Consider the following 14,214-nt stretch of genomic DNA (forward strand, 5'->3'; position numbering starts at 1 on the left):
GATATTCACTATATGTTTAAAACAAAGATTGAGAACAATAATCTAAAGTATGACTGATATTATAATAAGCAACCAAGAAAAATAATCTTGAAATTCACAATTAAAGTATGGATTAAAAAAATGAGAACAAAATGATACATTAAAACAATAATATTATTGTACATATTATAGCTTATTTTATATACACAAGCTGATAGTAACAAACAATAAATTATATAAATGTTGTAATATAATTGGACGATAAAATTATGAAATACTTCGGCGTAAACGATTAGCTAAAAGATGTAATTCTGTGTCAGGTAGAGAATTTTCAAAATTGCCAAGAAATTGTAAGATTTTCAGATCAGGACGGATCGAATAACGACTATATATTTGATAGGAATTAGAAACAATAAGAAAATACACAAGTTGATTTGCGTCTATATATATATATATATATATATATATATATATATATATATAAGGTTGTAAATCATACTAGATTTCTAACCAACTTTTAGACTGTAACTGCTATACAAATCCTCATCAATAAACAATAAACATAGTATTATAGTCAAAGTTTTACTTTAAAGTTGGTCTACATAGATGATCTATTGAGTATTAATTTAATAATAAGCTATTTGATGGTACAGGATGTTGAGAAAATGTGCTAAAATAAATAGTCTGTACGTTCGCATTATAAGATCGAGAAACAACGGGATTTACCGAAGATGCTGGGTCGACTAATTAGATTTTTAACATTTTGAAGATATTTTAAGGGCTTTAGGGGAAATTATTGGCAAATAAAACTTATGAATAACATCATATAACAGATAATACATGTGGTGACAATGTTTGTAGAAGATAGTATGTGACAACACACCCAAAGAATTATCCTTTAAATTTTGTTAAGATTATGCATGTACGTCAGCTGAATATTCATTTATTTTTATGGTCTCAAATTGTTTCCATCTTTACTACGCTATTTTTGTTATTAACTAACATTAACCATTGAAATTCATTTGAGTTTTAAATTTTTTTCAACTGAATATAAATTAAATGCACATCTTCAAGAGAAGCACATTTTCTCTAGTTCATTACCATTTAAAAAACCCTTCTTTTTAAAGCATTTCAAAGTTGATTAACCCCGTATTAATAATCAGCTGTTAGCACACGTCTTAAAAATGGTTCTAGTAGGATATCGATTAACACGTAGCCAAACAACATTTAACACAACTTCAGCATATTGAAAGCAACAATAACAACAGCATGATAGAATCATAAAATTATTAAAACAATTATGAAATAGAGAAAAAAATCGATGAGAAAATGTACTTAATTGAACGCCCAAAGAGATTGTAGTGACTGGTCCTAAGTCAAACCCACATAGTTATCCTAGCTTCTGGACAAACCAACCTGTACATTCTTCTCAAGCTACATTTCGACTTTGTCATTTATTGATTTATTAACCTTGACTGTTTTATATGAGCGTATTTTTGTGCATTTCTTATCTTACTCATCACATGTCTGTAACTATAAATATCGATTCACGCTTGGTTAAATTGAGTTAGCTCATTCGCCTTCTTCATTGCGCGTCATTTTGTCTTGCTTCACTTTCCGATCAACGACTATACAAAATATACGTATTCAAAAATCCATTCCCGTATTTGACTTATATTAATTCTGTTATTCACTAACATGATTTAAGTCGATAATTATATATGAGGAGGGTCAGGATGCATATTTCAATAACAATCGTCAAACAGTCCAAAGGAAGTCTAATCTCGGACCACTAAAGGATTTTATTTTTACTTGTTCGACTTCAAACACTAGCTATGTGCTTGTTACCAGAGTGGAAAGTTTGATGAAATTAGCAGGCTTAAAGATAGTTATATAAAATCAGAAAACTAAGGATTATCGAGTGCTAACACAGTAGTCTAAAGGTAACAGACCAGCTGAAAGACATGATGGTCATAAGTAGTGAGCGGGTTGTACTGAGTAATTTACTACTAGAAGGAAGCAGGTGTTCAGTGACAGTTGGTTTATAATAACTTGTTAGTCAAGGTAATTATCCAGATAATTATTTGTTCAACCTAGTAAAAAACTCCGGCCAAAGTAAGAATTTCAACAGTATGTTAGTTACTGAGCTTAATGATTTTGTTTCCCACTGAAACCTTACATTCTGCTGAGTTGATTATTTATAATCAGTATAATAATATGTAATTTACAACGAGTTACAATATCAGAATCCATATCCACCTATTTTCTAGTAGCAAAGTGACGGTCAGTCTAACGGTGGCTGTACAATACCATTACATTTGCGTGCGTACGAATCTTATTTAATAGTGATATTATTAATTATATTTGAAATAAAGGACAAACAAACAGTGGTCACTTACGACTTTTCAGGATCCATTTTCTCCTGTTTGACAAAAACGTATATAATTAGAAAATGTTTCCAACATCGCCAAAAGTTTATAATAGGACCATGATATGGTTGATATTTATCAGTTAATTGAGTTGGGAGAGTTTTTAAAAATAACGGATTACCCTGATCAAGGACAATTAAATTTTGCAGCATTAAACCTAAATATGGTATTAATGGTGGGTTGGCTGCTTCTAAATCACGACGATATTTTGAAAAGTAGGGCGGTTGCATGTACGGCGTAACCCGACTAAGACGCTATAACACAAAAATGCACACACAAAAAAGACAGAAACGTGATAATTAAGAAAAAATATACAGAGTATGTGCATTTTGCACAAAGTTGGATAAGCATAAAAAGGTACTGGCTATTGAGAGGAGTAATGTGAAATTTACGTAACTTTTCGGAGAGAGAAGGAGTTATAACATAAATCCACTGAATACCACGGCGCTCAATGCTGATTAGTGTTGGAGATGGATGTAAGAAAGTTAGGGGAGACTAAACCAAAATGTGGCATCAGTCCATAAAGTCACTAACTTCTGATCTAAGCCATGTTGGTAGATGCAGATCGCTTGGTTGAGGTCCGCGCGGCTATCGTAACCAATGGTTGGAACTCTGAATGACATGTCTCAGAATCGATCACAATGGCGTAGGCGTATATACTCTTTGTCTTCCCTTAAACTGTGAGATCGAAATTACTTTAGACCTTTCTTTCTGCGGACTATTTTTTTCTCCCTCTATCATATCCTTATATGAAATGTTTTTTTTACTACCATTGAAATAATTGCTTCTATGAATTTGGTGTTCATTTTGTTGTGCTAATGAGGTATGGCAACTTGGATCGATGCATATATGTGCCTGGTCCTACGTTGTAACTGACTGACTATGATATAAACAGCGGCCTCAATTGGAATGATCTTTCATAATAGACAAAAAATTTAGTTTAATGTAAAATTCACTTATTTATAACATTGCCATGATGCTTTTCTGTAATAAAATTGCTAACAAATAATTTATACCTTAGCATGATCAGTTTCTTTTTAGCCAAAAGCACGTAACAGACAGTGAACAATGGTAATACAAATCAAGAATTAAATATCAATTATATTTAAAGTTTAGCGATTACTGTAAATATTAGATGAGTGAATACATGGAACACAATAAGAAAGAGATAAAATTCTAATGATAATCAGATATACTACATATTTGAGAAAATTTCATCGTTGAAAATAAACAGTTCAAATGTTTTGCCAAAGAGTTTAAATCAAGGTTCTTCAAAGCAATAACCAGCTGTTTATGCATCGAACATCGTTTATTGAATCGACACCTAACTTTACTAAAAGTGTTAGAATAAATCTTCATACAAATTCATATAAACTACAAAGAGAATATTGAATATTTATCATATAAAGAGGAAATTCATTGCAAAATCTTTTAAACTTAGCGAAAAAAAACTGAAATTTATCAACAAGCTGACTTACACTGAGTGTTTTTCGAGAAAACAAAGCTTCTGGTACTAGGAGAAATGCACAAAGTAAAGATAGGTAGGTACTATAATTTTGGAGTTTGTACAAGTGCTAGAAGATAGAGAAATTAAAAATCACGGTAATGTTAATTTGCAATATATATATATATAGATATATATATAATGAATAATGTATGGTGTTAAATGTAAACGGCACTATAATTGCAATTAGTAAATCGTTTATTGATTTTTTTAAAAGACACTATTTGTAGTAAGGTACTGGGAACAATCGATAAAAGATTCTGGATAGTGATAAATATTTTACACCACAAAAGACTATTTTATTGACAAGTGTTTAGTATTGTCTGAGCTTGTCTAACTGATTTTCAGGCAAAAATCAAAATTGTAAACTATTATAAGGTTAACAACTTACTTCCATAACATCCAATAAACGATTAGCAACCTTATCACGATCAGACGCACTTGTCAAGGATAAAATTTGATATGTGGCCCAGTTAGAAACCATTGTAAAATGATGTGCACAAGCGGCTACACCAGGTGCTTTACCTTGTTCTAGTTTAGAAATGTCAAGCAGTTCAAACACCTGGAAATTAAAGGAAACAAAGAGCTCAACTTGAATTTTCGCCAAATAATAATATTATGTTCATGTCATACTATTACAAACTGATTGACTATTAGAGAGAAATGGAGTCTGATAAGGTAGGTCATCATTACAATCTGGTTAATCCTGATTGTGTTACTAAACAAGAGATGAAGTGATCATTAGGTGGATTAACGTCACACTTTATTCTAAACACAAACCCTTGCAACCATATTTGTACATCACAACCGTAGTACACGAGCGTTGTATATGTGTAACACATAAAACCACAGAACAATCGAGTACCCACATTTAATGAGAACTGTATGATCATGTATTACTAACCATTGAGGGGTAAGTAAACTTCCTGTATATCCCGTAAGTGGTAAACGTAAATGAATACCGACCAACACTTTTCAGAATGAGCGATGAAATTTTATTGCTCATAGAATGCAATTACAAACAAACCGACACGTTCGTGAGCTTGATAGTGTACTCGTTAACCAAGTAAGTTTTTTTTTAACTGTAATACAATGTAGTTGTCTTAACTAATAAATCCTATCTAGGCAAGTTTCAGCCGACTGCCTCTGTCATCAGTGTCGTGAGGCAACAATACAAACTATTGCTATCCAATTACTATTTGGTTGCATTGAATAAACAAATAATCTATTGAATCAAACACATAATCGATAGTTAGTGTAAGATAGGAATCTTGTTAAAGTAACATGAATTTAAAGTAATTTCAATAGTTATCAATTTTTATTCAAAACAGAAAATCCATCTTACTGACAGGATTTCTAAAATATTAGAAATACACTGACAAATAGCAGCATTTTCAGTTAACTGAAAAGCTGAAATGAATGTATAAACCAAATATAAATATAAAAATGACAAGAAATTCCTTACAAGTTCTCAAAACATTAAGTTAAGCTCAATACCTGTAGTGTCCCAATGATTTCAATCTATGTTGAAGTTATCAATTCATTTTTGTATTAATTGTTTGAATGTTCTGATTGATTTTTAGGACTGCCTCGATATTGCCCTTAGTGAAAAGTACTATAAGCAGAAATGGATACTGACTAGGAGTGGAATCCGGGACGCGCGTTTCACTTTATTTGGGACTCGTCAGCTGGATGAACCTGCATCCCATACTTGGTATTCACTCCTGGACTTGAACCCAGTACCGTTCGCTTGAAACGCCGTCGCGTTATCCACTTACCTACTGAGCCCAGATAGCCACGCACATAAACCAATAAGAGACTGACCAATTGCAGTCCTTAACATCAATGGAAAGATTCAAACAACCAATACAAAAATAAACTACAAGCTTCACCCCATTGCACAAGCTAGTGGCTGTCAGGACTCAGTAGCTAAGTGGACAACGCGATGGTGTTCGAAGCGAACGGTACTGGGTTCCAGTCCTGGAGTGAATGTTAATCTTGAAGTGCAGGAACATCCAGCCGACGAGTCCCAAATAGGACGAAACGCATATCCTGAATCCCATCGCTAGCCACCATCCATCTCTGCTTATTATGTTGAAGTTATTATTTAAATACTTCGCTAATATTGTAATATGATCCATACAGAATACATTTACAATGACTTGTTGTTCCAATTAATTGACCTGTACAGACAACATGATTGATTGATGTTTCAAATATTTCAAGAATGAAAAAAGTACATAATAATCGATGTAGAAAAATAAGAGGAATATGGGAAAGAAAATAATGAAATTCTATTCCATCAGACTAAACACTCAACTGCAAACCAAGTTGTTTGGTATAAAATTTGCATTTATCGTCATACAAAAAGTTGGGGCTTGCACCAACTGTTGGTAACTTTTATATAAAAATACTTTAATTAAATGAACACTAATATTAATCCAAAAAATTACTACTAATGATAGTAGTAAGTATGGTAAGTTTTCTGACATCCAAAGAACTATAAAATAACAATACACAGACCATTGTTTGTAATATGATAAAGAACCAAATAATTTTCATTTTACCAAGATTAAATTAAAACATGAAATAAATGAAAATAAATGTTTCTTACATTGATTTTATAATAATTTAAACATTCTAAGTAGGTAAGTTGTTCAGCTAAAGATTTTGCGGAGAAATTCAATAGACCAAGACTACTTTTTGATGTGCTCAAATATATTCTTTTAGTTGGAAGTGAATTTGTTGTAGAAGAAGGATTATTTTCTGTCGATTCAATCACTGAATAACGATCAACATTTTCCAAAGCATGTGATCGTTTAGATTTAGTTTTTGGTAATGTAATAAATCCAACTTTTTCATTATATTCAGAGTATTGATTTGTTTCATTATTTCTATTTAACATGGATTGGTCGGATGATATATCACTTAGTACTGAGGTTCGACCACAATTTGATAGAAATAAATCAGATTTACGCATATTATTATTGATTATCTCAGTGTTTTTTGAGTTAGAATGAATTTGTAAGTATTCCTGTGACTGACGAAAAATTGTAATGTGTAAAATTCGACTGAGTGAATTATATTCGTCTTGTGAAAGAATTTCTTCGAAATTTCGAAGAATTTCTAGCAATTCATCATTTAAATCTTGTTTTAATCGTGTAACCTAGTTATGAAATGAAACAAAACCAAGCAAACAATTTAACTAGCACCAAAATATTCAATAATTTCCATTTGATGTACTATGAAATTGTAACCAAGAGAGAAGTGATTCAAAAAAATAACGAAAAACATTTCATACGATTGATTACCTTCATAAATCTAAACAAACTAAGAATGATAATATTTTCAAAATACGATAAATTCATTGTATTTAGCTTCTTTCCTTTCAACTATATACAGGGCTATATGTTTTCTTATTTTCATTTATTGGAATAATATTGCAAAGTGAATTACCAATCAATCATTTGTGTGTAATGTGACAGACGTTAAAATTTAAAGTTTTAAAAGGGGTTTTTCTTGTAATTAATTGAGATGCATCACTTGGAGCACGCCCACCACTCATGTATGAGCAGGCCAAATTACACAAATCTAACCTACAAATGAGCCCAATTATAAACAAGATTAATTTTTCTCGGCAATGAACTGACCCATCGGTCAGCTAACAAACTGAAATCGATTTGTAAAAGACCTGGTCGTATAAACTTGAAAGGAACTTGAATTTATTGACGTAATACGTCAGATTGATACATCGGAAGAGCTTAAAGTTTTATACAACATATGGTTAGTTTTGACTATTATCTCTTCGAAAGAAACAATTGACGTCACTGGTTAATACTCGCAAAGTATATGCACATCATGCACACAGCTATTAAGGATACAAACTAAGGACGTTCAGTTCTAATATAATAATAAATTATACTGTCAAGCAGATGAAGTGACAATGGCTATTCCTTTTGCTTAAGACCTTGACGATATATTTCCTGGAAATTTGGAAATAAAAAATTACAGACTGTTACCAACGAGATTACACTTTATGTACGAATACCGATGATATTTTTCTTGTACTTAGCGGCGTAAGTTATCAAAACAAGATACTCGAATCTATCAATACATTGAATTTCAACATTAAATTTACACTGAAAAATTAAAGAAAAGATTACTTTCGTTTCCTTTATTTGAGTACATCACCTTAAATTGCATATATTGCTTTAAATGTGCATGCAAGTCCAAGTACATAGGTAATCTTCTACTCTTTTTAATGAGCGTATTCCAAAAAAATCTACACCTTCGAAGAGATAATTGACTACATAGTTTAGTAGCATGTCATCTACTAGGCAAGGGGCACAAAGTGGATGTAATGAATTAGCTCAAAGTTGTTAATTAAACGTCCAACTCCACCTTATTAAATTTGGTAGAAGTCATGGCTATAACTTGACATTTATACCTGAACAAAAGTAAGTAGTTAACCATCAACTGCTTTAGTAATACTTTAACCTCTTTTTTCTTGTGTTAAGTGTAATCACAACCTAGTGTGGAGGATTCACACTTACATTTGTGCTAGATTGTAATAAAATTAACTTACTATTCTAGGACTATTACCTCAAATAATGATAAAAAGAACCTCTTTTAAAACTTTAATTCTTAACTTCTATCACATTACACACAAACGTAGATACTAAAATAACACGGTTCAATGTAATTGTAAGTCATCAGTAATTATGAGGAGATAATTGAGATTACTTGATGATCAGATATGTATGATAAAATCAAATTAATGTAACATGACTTTAAAAGATACAAAATATGAGGGGGTGAAATTTGAAAATTACAATACTATAAGTTTAGTTTATTCGTAGAGAGTGTGATCAGGTTGCAAATACTTTGTTAGATAGATTCTGGGAAAACTTTGAGCATCCCATAAAGAACCACTACAAAACACTTACAATAAGATAATACAGCCATAAACCAATAGAATTATTGGAAATCAGTATAATATCAAACTAATAATCAAAAAGGAAATCTTACCACAGTCACTAAAATTGATACAGTAGACGTACACACTTTAGATCTGACCTCATGAGACAAATTTTTTAAATGAGATAAATAACGTGGAGGATGGCTAAAGTAATGATATCGCGTTATCAAACGATTCACTAATTCATAAGATGTCATAAATGAACGATACATAAAAAGAAACGTTTCGAAAAATAAATAATCTGTAATAACAGAAAAAAGAAAAGAACAAACAAACATTAGAGGAATGAAAATGTAACAACCTCATTTTTGTTGAAAACGAAATGCGGGAATATTGATTTTGAAAATAATTTTCCTGATAGTGACTAGCAATAAAATGTGAAACCTGTTTTTCCATGTGCGAAAATTATTAGTCAACCTGGATCTCAATATTGATGTTCACAATGAAACTAGACGAGCACAGTATCTACCGTACTAAGCAGTTGAGAATAACAACGAGAAAAATACAAACACTATAGTTAGTAGTTTGTTGGGATAGTTTTTACAGCTATTGAAGACTTGGTATGGGGCTAAATTCATATCATCGAAATATTATGTTATGGGTCTTATTTATTGAGATTTGTTACGGTAACGGAGAAATGACATTCGTTATGAAATTAAACTAAACTGACAGTATATACATTACGATTACATTACAGTTAGTCTTTCTAAGACAATCGATAACGGATTTCCTATTGGAACTAATAAAAAATAAATCCCATATTACTACTTTTTTACATATAAATCAGAGATCAAGAAGGATATATTATTTCAAAAGTTAGTTTTGACCATAAACTGAAAGAACATGAAATTATCATTAACTCTTTGAAAATAAGAGAGTATTAAATGACTCCTTGTTCTATTTTGAGATTACTTAGAACTATAAACGTACGATCCAACCAGGGACCAAACTCATGATTTCGAAGTCTCGCAACGAGCATAATAAATTTAGATCAATGACTCACTTTTAATGATCTATCTTAGTTTATTTGTAATGTAATAACGACAATCAACCACTTTCATTATTGTTTGCTGTCTTAATTTCGACTGTTGTTTATTTAGGTTGATCTATGAACCATTTGGCTGAATAATTATTCTTACATTTGATGATGTACAATATAAATGGATGAATAAAATTAGTGATTACGAGAACCAATTGTTGAATATTAGATAATATACAGTAAAGAAAATATAAACATCTTTTAAATGAATTAACATTGACTGAATCAAATATCAGAAGGGGATTATATGGATTCATTGAAGTTGGACATTAACACCGTTGGATGCCGACTCAGTGGTCTAGATGTTAAGTGCTCACGCGCAAGAGTGATAGTTCCTGGGTTCGAATCTCGCGAGGTGGGATCGTGGATGTGCACTGTTGAGGAGTCCCACAATAAGACGAAACGGCAGTCCAGTTCTACCAGGTCTTCCATGGTGGTCTAGCTTCAACTGAGTCATGATTTCAACCATATGAATAAAATATGTTTAAAGTCACATAGAATAAATTAGCTACGAAAAAATTCACACTAACCAACATCCAAATAATTTGTAAAATAGAATAAACGATTGTTAAAACTTTTATAAATAAAATAAAAAGACAAAAAGAGTGAAAACTTCATGCAATAAAAGTGTGTTTTACACCAATTTAACATATACAAATATAAATTGGAAATGAAACCACTACTCTACGGACTCAAACAAAAATAACTTTCGAAAAAATGAAAAAAAAACACATTAACTTACATGATGGTGACATACGGCCATATGATGTTATATACACTATTAAAGCATCAATACATCCAGCATGTACAGAAATATCATTTAGCTAGACAAATAAAATATATAATAATATATGTTTATATAGTTTAAAAATAAGATTTACCAAATGAAACAAGGATACTGTAAAAGCAACAATATAAGGATGTTTAAATGAATAACTGTCAGAAAATAAGATAACGACATAGAAATTCCTCATGTGGTTGCGTATCAATTATACTTTCTAATTGGAGACTAGTGAAACCATCCAGCTAGCTTTCGAAAGAGAAATGGATGTAGAAGGAGTAGGAGCTTGTTAATAAATGGTTAAAAGTTTGTTATTTTAACAATTAGGCGAATGTCCCTTGTATACATGAAATTATACGAAATAATTATCAACTTTAATAATCAGGATTAATTCAAATACAAAATTTTTGTTGAGGTCTATGATGATATGATATTATGCAATTAACGTTTAGTAAATAAAGCACTGGTAGAAAATTTAATGAGCTCATTTCAAAGGATAGAAATATGTTGTGTCGGTTATTTCTTGCACTTATGAGTGATTTATTAAATAGATTACTTTAGATAATAAACTAATTGCTTCACCATAGTTCGGAAAAGATTTTTTTCAGAAAACTTTAAATTTCTTTTTAACAAACTACAAAAATAAATACATATATTGTAGCATGACTTTGCAGTTAGTTAACAATCGATTCAATCTTTTTTCCTGGTTATCAAAGTTTAGATTACCATCTAGTGTCCTAAAGATACCATGGTCAACATTGATTCACTAACTTTTTGCAGAAATGAAAAGATGAAAAAGTGTAATCGCAAATTGCACCAACACTTTTAAGCGAATGAAATAACTTAAAAGGGAAAAAAAAAATCCTATTTTACATTAAGTAAAAAAAGGATTTTTAATCCAGTGCACTTTTAACGTCAGAAAAAGAGAAATAGGTATAATTTATATTTTTTTTAAAAAAAAACGAAGGATAGTTAGAATTTGAAAGAAAGATGGGTTTAATCATGAAAGTGTAGTCAGTAACCATTATGATGCATAATTTGAAACATGATAACAACTAGATATTTCCAGTCGGAGTAATTATTTAACTGTTTTCATAAATATTTCGTTAGAATACATACACTTATGAATTGATTCTATAGTGCAAGAAGTGTGATTCACTGTTCAACTGAATCACTCAATGTTTAAAATGAATGGCAATAACTTTTACATCACTAATGAAACAAAGGTACAAAATATTCTCAATAGTTATTTGAACATAATTGAATAATTATTAATATCCCAGAGATATCAATTACATTATTATTTAATCAAGAGAAAAAAAATACTAATCCAGTTTTTTTATGTGTATACTGAGTAATAACAATAAATATAGTTATAATAATAAACTATTTGATACTTACAGAATTTCGATCACCCCATACTAAGTAATCGTTTGCTTTTAAAAGACTTAAGATAGGTAGTTCATTGGTAGCTTCGACAATAGGTAGAGCTGTGTAAATTTCTCTTTCTTGAGTTACTGTAGGGATATGGTCTTCACGTATTTCTTCATCGTCTGTTTCGTCACTCGTAATACTATAAGACGTTGAAAGTAAATATTAACAGTCAAAAAGAAAATAATTTTAAAACAATTGAAATCAGTTTTGATAAGTTGTGTACCAATGTAGAAACATTAACGACAGTTTTGATCGATAGTTAATTCCCAATCACTCGACTGTATAACAGTCTAGAATACTCACTTTATAATTAAATTAGTGAGTAATGATATCTAGTTAGTCTAACATAATGAAAAAAAAATCCTGGTCAGATACGTCCAATAAGTTTAGGGATAATTACAAACAATCACGTATACTTACTCAAATTATTTTGTGAACACTACGGCTTTCCATTAAATTGAATCCACAGCTTATATTTATTAAATCTAAAATGTTACTTTGCTGATTATAGCAATAAGGATTATTTTACTAAATTTGATCATAAGTGTTTTCGAATCATCTCAAGAGTATGATGAGACTATGAAATCAAAAACACTTAGATTATAGTTATGGTACTATATGACAATAAAACTCTACTGAGTTATTTATACAATTCAATTGTTGATAAGATTGTATATGATATTTGAAGAGATACTTAACAATTAGAGGTGAACTAAGTTTGATTGACGGTTGAATATTGAAATTTTGTCATATAATTCATTGCAATATTTGGTATTCTAGCCACTAATTAGTTAACTGATTAAAGCAAAAGGTATGAATGATAAGAAAAGGACTATAACTTACATGATTTGTGATTTGCGACGGTTAAACTCTGATAAATCTGTTTCTAATTGTTGTGATACATCTGCTTCTTCAGTTAAAGATGATGTTACTATTCGAAGAAAATACAGAATTTTATCAAAAAATAAAACTTACTTTCATTGGATGATGAAGTAAGTGAATTACAAGATATTTTATCTGAAAATTCATCATCTGAAAATATTTCAGGTAATTTCATTTCAGCATTACGACTAGCCTAAATAATATTTAGTAAGAAAAAAGAGAAATATTTTAGTTACAAGCTTGATTATTGACAAATTACGTAATCGATCTGAGACACATGAATTTTCTCTCTCTGTGCGCGTGAATATATATATATATATATATATATATATATATATATATATATATATATACTTCGCTTGGACCACGAACATGTGAGTATAGTGAGCAATATACGGGGTTAACTAGGGTGTACAGAGAAGATAATACGAACCTATATTAAAATGAATACATGTATACACGAATCTGTGACCAGGTTATATGAAAAGGATTGGCCACACGTTTATAGCTACAATAATGATCGGCAATATAGGTTGATGAATCAACATGTTTTAAACTTTTAGTGTCAAATGTCAAGCTTTGTGCCAATCACAATAATTAAACCGGTATACAACATTTTCAAGCTGAAATAAAAGTAGTGTCATAATAATGAATAAAAGGAAATCAATGAAACGTCGAGATAAACAATTTTTTTACTAAGTAAAATGAAACAAAGAAACATAGACGCGCAACTAGACTAGAAGTAAATCAAGCCAGTTAAAAATACTGAAAATTGAACTTTGATCGAACGGTAACTAAGAAATAGGATATAATATGCCCTATTAATGTAAAAAAGAACACTATATATTCAACTATCAGGTTTCAACTTCAAACACTTTTTCACTAGATTTAGTTTAAGTAGTTGAGTAATGTTTATTTTAGTTACACAATCTGCCCAACTATCAGAAAGATTGGTCCCCTAAAGCAATTTTTAACCATCTGGAAAAATACTTTAAAATAAACTAAGAATAATGATGCTAGAAGAAAACTGTTGAAAATGCTCTTGTCTTATGATTTAGTCATCTGATAAGCGTGTGGGATTCCATTAAATAGTTATCATACATTACATCATTACACATTACGCAATTTTTGTACTTAAATAACAATAAATAAAAAAAAAACACCACCACTACAACTACTATAAAGTAA

The 14,214-nt window shown here is 30.4% G+C and overlaps 1 protein-coding gene across 1 annotated transcript in view; it reads right to left on the reverse strand.

The window, feature by feature from the left end:
* Window positions 1–239: 239 nt before the first annotated feature.
* Window positions 240–14,214, reverse strand: part of Smp_144600 (putative guanine-nucleotide-exchange-factor) — a gene marked incomplete at its 5' end in the record, with an annotated part of 59,119 nt that continues 45,144 nt past the window's right edge. The window contains 10 exons of the mRNA XM_018794474.1: window positions 240–364; window positions 2,379–2,662; window positions 3,887–3,982; window positions 4,304–4,474; window positions 6,527–7,078; window positions 8,977–9,131; window positions 10,672–10,753; window positions 12,112–12,283; window positions 12,988–13,075; window positions 13,120–13,219. Coding sequence (XP_018648884.1) covers window positions 247–364; window positions 2,379–2,662; window positions 3,887–3,982; window positions 4,304–4,474; window positions 6,527–7,078; window positions 8,977–9,131; window positions 10,672–10,753; window positions 12,112–12,283; window positions 12,988–13,075; window positions 13,120–13,219 — 1,818 coding nt within the window. The 3' untranslated portion in view covers window positions 240–246. The remainder of the gene's footprint in view (window positions 365–2,378; window positions 2,663–3,886; window positions 3,983–4,303; window positions 4,475–6,526; window positions 7,079–8,976; window positions 9,132–10,671; window positions 10,754–12,111; window positions 12,284–12,987; window positions 13,076–13,119; window positions 13,220–14,214) is intronic.

This window comes from Schistosoma mansoni, chromosome 1, assembly GCF_000237925.1.
Source record: "Schistosoma mansoni strain Puerto Rico chromosome 1, complete genome".
Classification (NCBI taxonomy): Eukaryota; Metazoa; Platyhelminthes; class Trematoda; order Strigeidida; family Schistosomatidae; genus Schistosoma; species Schistosoma mansoni.